This window comes from Bactrocera dorsalis, chromosome 6 (assembly GCF_023373825.1).
Source record: "Bactrocera dorsalis isolate Fly_Bdor chromosome 6, ASM2337382v1, whole genome shotgun sequence".
In the NCBI taxonomy this organism is placed as follows: Eukaryota; Metazoa; Arthropoda; class Insecta; order Diptera; family Tephritidae; genus Bactrocera; species Bactrocera dorsalis.
The window spans coordinates 427,697-438,157 of NC_064308.1; the positions used below are offsets into that span (position 1 = coordinate 427,697).

At 38.3% G+C, this 10,461-nt stretch overlaps 2 protein-coding genes across 3 annotated transcripts in view; both read right to left on the reverse strand.

Moving 5' to 3' along the window:
- Positions 1 to 382: 382 nt before the first annotated feature.
- The window catches only part of LOC125779143 (uncharacterized), a 252,983-nt gene continuing 242,904 nt past the window's right edge, over positions 383 to 10,461 (reverse strand). For both annotated transcript variants that reach the window (XM_049459781.1, XM_049459782.1), the window contains exon 2: positions 383 to 2,112. In XM_049459781.1, coding sequence (XP_049315738.1) covers positions 1,086 to 2,108 — 1,023 coding nt within the window. In that variant the 5' untranslated portion in view covers positions 2,109 to 2,112 and the 3' untranslated portion in view covers positions 383 to 1,085. The remainder of the gene's footprint in view (positions 2,113 to 10,461) is intronic.
- Positions 2,139 to 6,311, reverse strand: LOC125779239 (uncharacterized). The gene is made up of 2 exons (XM_049459877.1): positions 4,207 to 6,311; positions 2,139 to 2,736 (listed from the first exon to the last, which is right to left on the reverse strand). Exons 1-2 carry the CDS (start codon positions 6,309 to 6,311, stop codon positions 2,139 to 2,141), a joined length of 2,703 nt encoding a protein of 900 aa, XP_049315834.1.

The window sequence follows — 10,461 nt, forward strand, 5'->3', positions numbered from 1 at the left end:
CCTTAATATAAGATTGTCAAATATTTCCAAATACACTGTCGTTATGGCTATATGACAACTCCAATAACCTCAAAACGGCTAATAAGCATAAATATGTATAGTTCATATTTTTACGCAACTTGGTATCGATTGCTTAGTGCATATGTACTAAAAAATGGATTCTACACCTTAATATAAGATTGTGAAATTTTTCCAAATACACTGTCGTTATGGCTGTATGGCAACTCCATTAACCTCAAAACGGTTAATTAGTATAAATATACTTCATATTTTTACGCAACTTGGTATCGATTACTTAGTGCATATGTCGGGGTATGTCGACGTACGGGGCCGATTGCGTTTAATTAAAAGATAGTATTTTGAATTCAAACGTTATAAAAACTTTAATTCAATATAAATGCGGATATATACATACAAGTATATGAGTGGGTGTGTGTGTGTATTCAATATTTGTTAATTGTTATTGATTTCGTATTAGCTAGTGTTAAATTTCAGTGTTATTATACATACGTAAGTATTGTTGGGATTTTAAATATATTGTTCCCTTTTGTGTGCTGGTTTGTGGGTGATTGCTGATACTTCGTGTGGATTCCTTGTATAAAAATTGTTCACTTTGTTGTTAGGCCGTTTTATTTTCCTGTTCACTTGGTATAGATGAAAAATGTTTTATTCTGTCGCGGGATGGCACACCTTCGCTTTCCGTATTCACTTTGTATTTCACTTTTTGTATGTTTTGTAATAATATAAAGTTCGCTTAGTTAGTCTCCGTGTTCACTTGTGATTCGCTTATATGTTCGCTTCTGTATAGGCGGGATAATAATACTCCTTTTGGTGAAAGCGCGGGAAAAATCATCTCCTTCATTCCTCATTTTTCGCCTGTTGCGTGAAGTTGGGGCGGTTTATACTCCTCTACATTACGCCTCTATTACTTTTTGTAATTTGTGGGAGTAATGCAGAGGAGTATTTGTTTGGATTAAACATCCCGGCCACCTTGCAGAATCTGCGAAATAATTGAGTATTAGTAGGGTAACATATATTGAAAGTTTTGAAATGAAATAGAGTAATTATCAGAAGTATACTTAGGGTTAGATGGTGCCAGTAAGGGTCCAGCCAAATGCTGTATTCTGCGCTACCACTGTACTGTTATCGGGTTTGAAGAGTCCACTTCTGATAATTTGAGGGTACATATCCGCTCCAATCTCCAACGTTAACTCTTTGTTGCTGTGGAATTGAGGGTCAGCGAGAACCAAGTGTTCGAAGCGCATTTGCACATCGTCACTTAAGTCTCGCTCATAGGGTTTTTTGGGTAGCTTGTGGGTGATAACTGCGTTACATTCCAGAGAAAACTTTGTGTCATTATTTGAGCTGATTTGTATGCTACAAATACGATACGTGTTAAGGTATGTAATTGGCAGTTTTAAGTGTTTGACGAGTTCAGCTGCTATATTCGTGATTTTGAGGGTAGGGTTTAAAATGGCTCGAACTTTATGCCATTCACCATCGCATCTTAATCGTATCTTCAATGTGGGTACTAGGGTCTGCTTAGCCAGTAAGGATGGTAGTCGGGTCTCTATTGCAAGTGGATGTTTCTCCACAACATTGGCATCGTTGGTCGGGTATAGCCTCGGATGTCCGTGTAGGGATGAATGATGTTTCCCATGACAAACGGAACATCTATTTTTGCTGGTGCATCCTCCTGTCTTGTGCGACCTGGCTAAGCAATTAACGCAGTAGTTGTATTTGATTACTGCTTCGTATTTTTTGTTTATGTTATATGCCGAGTACGTAGCGCAAGTCACTAGACGGTGGTCTTTCTTGCATATTCCGCAAGCGACATGACGGGATGATGTGTGTTTTCTTCGATGTGAGATCGTTTTCCGTGTTGTGCGATCATCACATTCCTTTTCTTCACGAATAGTGGGAAGGGTCGACTTGAAACGTTGAATGCGTCGGGACATCGTTTCGTCTTCCGAAATCGGTGTAATGCTACGGGTTGCGCTACGGGACCGGATGCTAATTGCTGAGCTCATGCGACGAGGTTTGGGTGAGTTGGTGATTGTTGGGCTCATAGAACGAGGTTTGGGTGAGTTGGTGATTGTTGGGGCCATTTCACTAAAAAAGAAGAGAAAACTTGTATGTTATTCTGTATTTAATATCACAATTTTTGTGATGGGGCGGGTTACTGTGCCTTGAGCAGTTCGGATTTCAACCACTCGTGTTTTATGGTCTAAGCCGGGGAAGACCTTTTGGATTCGACCGAGCTTCCATTCGTTGGGTGAAGTATTGTCGTTTCTTATAACGACTAAGTCGTTAACTTCAACATTACGATGTGGGTATTTCCATTTATATCGTTTGTGTAGTTCCTTAAGGTACTCTTCTTTCCATCTCTTGCAAATGTGCTGGTAGAGTATTTTTAGTTTCTGCCATCTGTTAACGATGCTTAAATTTGCATCCTCTAAATTGGGTTCGGCAGGGGTTAGCAATGGGGTACCTATAAGGAAGTGTCCTGGAGTTAGAGGTTCCAAGCTTGTTGAGTCATCACTTATGGGGCTTATGGGTCGAGAGTTTAAACAGCTTTCAATGCGGGTCAATAGGGTAGCAAATTCTTCGAACGTGAATTTTTGTAGTTTTGCGATCTTTTTTAGGTGGGTTTTTAGACTTTTTACGCCTGCTTCCCATAATCCACCCATATGTGGAGCTCCTGGTGGGTTGAAGTGCCATGAGATATTTTGATGGCTATGGAGAGATGCAATTTGAGTTCGAAGTGTATGTAAGAATTCACGCCGATCTTTAACTAGCAACTGTGAAGCTCCTATAAAGTTTGTTCCGTTGTCGGAATAAAGATTGGCGGGGCATCCACGCCTCGAGAAGAAACGAGAGAATGCTGCTAGGAAGGCTTGTGTAGTGAGATCGCTAACGGGTTCGAGATGTATTGCTTTAGTTGAGAAGCATACAAATACACATATATATCCTTTGGTGATTAGACATGCTCTCCCAGTGTAGTTTTTGATGTCATAGGGTCCAGCGAAATCGATACCAGTGTTAGCAAACGGCCGGGTTAGGATGGTTCGTTCATTTGGAAGAGCTGCCATTATTTGGGTTTGTTGAGCCTTGTTGTGTATGATGCACGTTTTGCATTGATGAATGATTGTTTTAATCAGCATCTTTGCTTTGGGTATCCAGAATTCTGTCCTTAGGAGTCGAAGAACTAGCTGATTTCCGCCGTGTAGCGTTGCTAAATGGGTAAATTGAGTTAGTAATTTTGTCATACGGCTATTATAGGGTAATAGGATAGGGTGGCGCTCATTATATGATAGCGCTGCGGAATTGGTTAATCTTCCGTCACTTCGCATAACTCCTTTAGGGTCAATGAATGGATTTAAAGTCAATAATGAACTTTTCTTATGTATTTGGGTTTTACGGGTCAATGCATCATATTCTTCTCGGAAATGTGTTTTTTGGGTGTGAATGATTAACTTCATTCGGGTTGTTTTGAACTCTTCCGGGGTTATTTCGTGGTTTGAGTAAACAATTTCTCGCCTCCTTGGTGAGGCATTTGCGCAAAACCTGAATAGGTAAGCGATAACGCGAATAGCTCTGGGGAATGAGGAAAACCTTTCGAGTATATCCTCTTGGGTGGTTATCGCAAACGTCTTAACGGGTTTGAACTCCACGGTGGTGTTGTATATTTTCTCCGTTGCTGGGAAATGCTCCTTTTCATGTTGTAGCCATTGGGGTCCATGCCACCAGAGGTTGCAATTTAATAGATCGGTGGGTGTACAACCTCGGCTTGCCAAGTCTGCGGGATTGTCTTGGCTTTCCACATGGTTCCAATTATCGACTCCCACTTTCTCGGTGATTGCAGCTACTCGATGTGAAACGAAAGTGGTCCATGAACAGGGTGGTTTGTTTAACCAAGCAAGAACTATGGTTGAGTCAGTCCAAAAATAATTTTTATATTGGGTTAGGTGTAGTTGGGGTAGGGTAGAGTTAAAAAGGTTAGCCAGTAGAACCGCTCCGCAGAGTTCCAATCTGGGTAGGGATACGGTTTTAATGGGAGCAACTCTTGTTTTTGACACTAAGAGAGTTGTCCATATTTTGTCTCCAACTGAAACCCTTATATAAAGTGTCGCGGCATATGCTTTTTCTGAAGCATCAGAGAAACCGTGGAATTCAATGGTGGCTGTTGGGTTAAAATGGGTCCACCTGGGTATTTCAATTTTGTTGATGTTGTCGTAATCCTTTACGAAGCTGTTCCATCGATGAAGGGTGAGGGGTTTCAGGCTTTCATCCCAGTCAGTTTTATCCAGCCATATTTGTTGCATAATTATTTTTGCCGTGATTATTATTGGACTAAGCCAACCGGCTGGGTCAAACAATTTTGCTATGGCTGATAAAACTTCTCGTTTGGTGTATGCGGGTTTTTTCTCCATTGGGTTGACGAGGAAGAAAAATGAATCCTTTTTGGAGTTCCATCGAATGCCCAGGGTTTTGGTGTTCTCGGGTTCCGAAAGGTTGAGTGTTTCTGTCTCTAAAAGATGATCCTGTGGAAGTCCTTTCAGAATGTGTGGGTCATTGGAGGTCCATTTTCGCAGAGCGAATCCTGGGGTCTTCAGAGCGGAAATGAGTTCATCTCGTGCTGACTTTGCCGTGGTCAGGTCATGTGTTCCGGCTAAAACATCGTCTACATACATTTCCTGGCGAAGTATTTTGGCTGCTAATGGGTGGGTTTCTTCTATATCATCGGCAAGTTTCATGAGGGTCCGGATTGCTAGATACGGTGCACAATTTATGCCGAACGTGACTGTTTGCAATTCGAAGTCTTCTATTGTGTCTTCCGGGGACTTCCTAAATAATATCCTTTGGAACCGAGTGTGTTTAGGGTCTACGAGTATTTGCCGGTACATTTTCTGAATATCCGCATTAAAAACGAATTGGAAGAGTCGCCAATTTGTTATCAGAATGACAAGGTCTTTCTGTAAAGTAGGCCCGATATGTAAGACGTCATTCAAGCTTTTGTGATTTGACGTGGGGCAAGATGCGTTAAATACCACACGCAATTTCGTGGTTATACGGTCGGGTTTAATGACCGCGTGGTGTGGTAAGTAATATTGGGTCGCTTTACCAGAAGGGTCATACTCTACTTTCTTCATTTGTCCGAGTTCCAAATATTCCATGATTGCTTTGTCGTATTCTGCTTTCACTTCGGGTTTTTTAAGTAAAGCTCGTTCATTTCTGAGGAATTGGGCCAACGCTATATGTCTAGATTGTCCGATATCAATATTGTCGGGTTCTTTGAAGGGTAGGGTTACTATATAGCGCCCATCTGGATTACGACGGGTAGTTTTTTGGAAAATTTCCTCACAAATTTGGTCCGATTTGGAAACTACGGATTCCTTTGGGATTTCCTCCACCTCCCAAAAACGTGTGAGAAGACTCTCGGGATTCACTTTATTGTGAAATGATACTATGGCGGAATTTTGGGAGGGTTGGGTTATGGGTCCGGACAATATCCATCCGAATTCTGTCTCTTGAGCTAAGAGTGAACCTAGTATGTTCCTCTTTACTCCATTGAGTAAAATACTTGGATAGATATCACTGCCGATTAGTATATCCACGGGTCTGGGTTTGTGAAATTGGGTGTCGGCTAAAGTGAATCCAAGATTTTTAAGACACTGCTTTGGATCTATAGGGTATGAGGGTAAATTATCAGTTAGGCTATTTAGTATAAATGCCTGTGCTGATAGCTTATAATTTGCGTTTAAGGGTGAGCAAAGCGTGATTTCACAAATGTTCGTTGGTGTTGCTGAAACTGCATTGTTTAGTCCGGTCACTTGGGCTGATACAGAGTGGGTGGGTATATCCAAGCTTCTCTGAAGTCTTCGAGATATAAATGTGGCTTCCGATCCTGAATCAATAAGGGCTCTCGCGGAATATCGCTGGCCATTATGTTCTATTTGAACCATTGCAGTACCGAGTATTATCTGCTTCCTACTTGGGTTGGGTGGGTCTTGGGTTGATGATTTAGTGGACTGTATAGTTGTAGTGTAGGCTTGCCGATTTGTATTTGTGCTTTGGGTGGGTAGTGCGGTACTTGAAGCGTTTTCAGGGTTCGAACTAGTGACGTTTGGTATTTCCGGAGTGGATTCAGGTCGAAAGCTGGATTCTCTGTGTATCAGAGTATTGTGTTTTTTGTGACACTTACGACACGAGAATTTACTCACACAGTTCTTGTAGCTGTGTGATATGGCCAAGCAGTTATAGCAATAACCATATTTTTTGATTGTGGAGATACGTGACTCCACATTCATTGCGAGAAATTTGGGACATTCTCGAATAGGGTGCTGCTTTTTACAGAGCTTACAGCTTTCTGTATCTATATTATTTGGAGTAAAGTTGAAATTATTATTCCTTTGGGTGTTAGAGGGTCTAGCAATTGGCGTTTCAGCCACGTTTGCATGAAAAGTGTTGTATTTCTTTTCATCTGTTCTTTTAACTGCACCGGTGTGGAATGGGGGTAATTTTGCTACTGAAGCTTTGAAATTTCCAACAGATTCGAGGGTTTTGTATTTGTGGGTTAAAAAATTGTCGAAATTTGACCACGTCGGTATATCTGAATTGTCTGCTAGGGTATATTCAAACATTTCGAGAGTTTGTTTAGGTAGTTTGGAACTACAAAGATATATTAATATCGGATCCCAGCTTTGTGTGTCAATCTCAAGGTTGTTTAAATTGGTTAAAACGTTATTAACCGAACGTTGTAAGCTTTTTATAGCACAACCGGTTTCCTGAGTTACTTGGGGTAGGTTAAAAAGGGTCTTTAATTGGGTGTTTACCTGCAACCTCTTATTTTCGTACTGGTCGACTAAATTTTTCCAGGCAAGTATGAAACCATCATTTGTTAAGGGTGCGTTTTGAATAACCTCTCTTGCTTCTCCTCGGGTCTTCTGAGTAAGGTGAAAGAGTCTTTCCACGTTACTAATCCTTGGGTTACGGATATACAGGGCTGTAAACATATCCCGAAAGGTGGGCCAAGTTGTGTAATCTCCGTAAAAGATGTCAGTGTCGCATGGTGGAAGGTGAACTGCAGGAGCGAAATCCATCATTGTGGCTTCTGAAGTCCTTTCCTTTATGGGTTGGGTTGACACTTGTGTTTTACGCGCATCTACATCTTCGTTGATGGAAGCTAAGCAAGAGAGGTACATTCGATAACTTTTTTGATATTTTTCTTTCACTTTAAAGAAATCGATGGTTTCATGACTTTCGCGAGAAATTCTTCTGAGCGCATCGTATGAGCGCTTTGCTTTTTCATAGAGCGAATTTAGTTCGACCCTTTTAATTTCTAGGGTATAGACCGAATCATCTTCACTTTGGGTCTGAAGATGGTCTTCCACGAATTCAATCAAATCTGTTGTTGTGATTTTGAAATCCTCCATTTCCATTTTTGGGTAAAATATCTTTGATTTTTGGGTTAAATGAGAAAAATGAGTCGTGTAGGGTTACGAAAATGTAAGAAAACAAATTTTAAAAACTTTTTGTATAGTGCTTTATTTATTTTAAAAATTTCAAATTAATTTTCTTGCTTGTATCTCGACGGTGTCCGATTGTTAATATTGATGACAAATTATTAAATTTCCGATGAATCGCGAAAAAAAATCGATAAATAAAAAATTTGCAGGGTTTTGCACTTTTTCCTACTGGGTCACCTTTTTAATTTCCTACTGGGTATTTGTCTTTTGACGTGCTGTTCGCTAGCAATTTTCGTCACCAACAAATATAATGCGGATGGGTGCGCTATTCGTATGTATTAGCGAGTGTATATTTATTTATATGTAATTTTAGTTCAACGAGAAGAATGCAATAGCCGACGGCAAAACATATGCATATATTTTATTATTGCACTTCTTCTCTTGGGTAAGTATATGCAGGTATGTATGTATATATAATTAAATAGTGCAAATCAAATTTTTGTCAACCCAATGGAGCAAATAAATTATGCTTAAGTATTCTTAAGGACACAATTTGACAATTGGGTATTTTTTAACAAATATGAGTTGCACTTTATAATAATATATAGAAAAATATGGGTCGCACTTACAGTTTTTCCGCTTTTTGTTAATTTCGTTTTGTTTTGGGTTTGAGTTATTCGTTTGGGTATTTGTTGATTATCTTACAGGCTTGTTGTTTGCTGGGTGCACTCTTTTAACTTTTGGGTTTGGTGTTCTGGAACTCCAACGATGTTGTTGGTAGAATTCCCACGAAGACTTTTTCTTTTAATTAATCCGGCTCGAAGGACCAAAATGTCGGGGTATGTCGACGTACGGGGCCGATTGCGTTTAATTAAAAGATAGTATTTTGAATTCAAACGTTATAAAAACTTTAATTCAATATAAATGCGGATATATACATACAAGTATATGAGTGGGTGTGTGTGTGTATTCAATATTTGTTAATTGTTATTGATTTCGTATTAGCTAGTGTTAAATTTCAGTGTTATTATACATACGTAAGTATTGTTGGGATTTTAAATATATTGTTCCCCTTTGTGTGCTGGTTTGTGGGTGATTGCTGATACTTCGTGTAGATTCCTTGTATAAAAATTGTTCACTTTGTTGTTAGGCCGTTTTATTTTCCTGTTCACTTGTTATAGATGAAAAATGTTTTATTCTGTCGCGGGATGGCACACCTTCGCTTTCCGTATTCACTTTGTATTTCACTTTTTGTATGTTTTGTAATAATATAAAGTTCGCTTAGTTAGTCTCCGTGTTCACTTGTGATTCGCTTATATGTTCGCTTCTGTATGTTGGCGGGATAATAATACTCCTTTTGGTGAAAGCGCGGGAAAAATCATCTCCTTCATTCCTCATTTTTCGCCTGTTGCGTGAAGTTGGGGCGGTTGACATTCCTCTGCATTACGCCTCTATTACTTTATGTAATTTGTGGGAGTAATGCAGAGGAGTATTTGTTTGGACTAAACAGCATATGTACTAAAAAATGGATTCTACACCTTAATATAAGATTGTGAAATTTTTCCAAATACACTGTCGTTATGGCTATATGACATCTCCAATAACCTCAAAACGGTTAATTAGCATAAATATGTATAGTTCATATTTTTACGTAACTTGGTATCGACTGCTTAATGTATATGTACTAAAAAATGGATTCTACACCTTAATATAAGATTGTGAAATTTTTCCAAATACACTGTCGTTATGGCTATATGACATTTTGACGGTTAATTAGCATAAATATGTATAGTTCATATTTTTACGCAACTTGGTATCGATTGCTTAGTGCATATGTACTAAAAAATGGATTCTACACCTTAATATAAGATTGTGAAATTTTTCCAAATACACTGTCGTTATGGCTATATGACAACTCCAATAACCTCAAAACGGTTAATTAGCATAAATATGTATAGTTCATATTTTTACGCAACTTGGTATCGATTGCTTAATGCATATGTACTAAAAAATCGATTCTACACCTTAATATAAGATTGTGAAATTTTTCCAAATACACTGTCGTTATGGCTATATGACAACTCCAATAACCTCAAAACGGTTAATTAGCATAAATATGTATAGTTCATATTTTTACGCAACTTGGTATCGAGTGCTTAATGTATATGTACTAAAAAATGGATTCTACACCTTAATATAAGATTGTGAAATTTTTCCAAATACACTGTCGTTATGGCTATATGACAACTCCAATAACCTCAAAACGGTTAATTAGCATAAATATGTATAGTTCATATTTTTACGCAACTTGGTATCGAGTGCTTAGTGCATATGTACTAAAAAATCGATTCTACACCTTAATATAAGATTGTGAAATTTTTCCAAATACACTGTCGTTATGGCTATATGACATCTCCAATAACCTCAAAACGGTTAATTAGCATAAATATGTATAGTTCATATTTTTACGCAACTTGGTATCGAGTGCTTAATGTATATGTACTAAAAAATGGATTCTACACCTTAATATAAGATTGTGAAATTTTTCCAAATACACTGTCGTTATGGCTATATGACAACTCCAATAACCTCAAAACGGCTAATTAGCATAAATATGTATAGTTCATATTTTTACGCAACTTGGTATCGAGTGCTTAATGTATATGTACTAAAAAATCGATTCTACACCTTAATATAAGATTGTGAAATTTTTCCAAATACACTGTCGTTATGGCTATATGACAACTCCAATAACCTCAAAACGGTTAATTAGCATAAATATGTATAGTTCATATTTTTACGCAACTTGGTATCGATTGCTTAATGTATATGTACTAAAAAATCGATTCTACACCTTAATATAAGATTGTGAAATTTTTCCAAATACACTGTCGTTATGGCTATATGACATCTCCAATAACCTCAAAACGGTTAATTAGCATAAATATGTATAGTTCATATTTTTACGCAACTTGGTATCGATTGCTTAGTG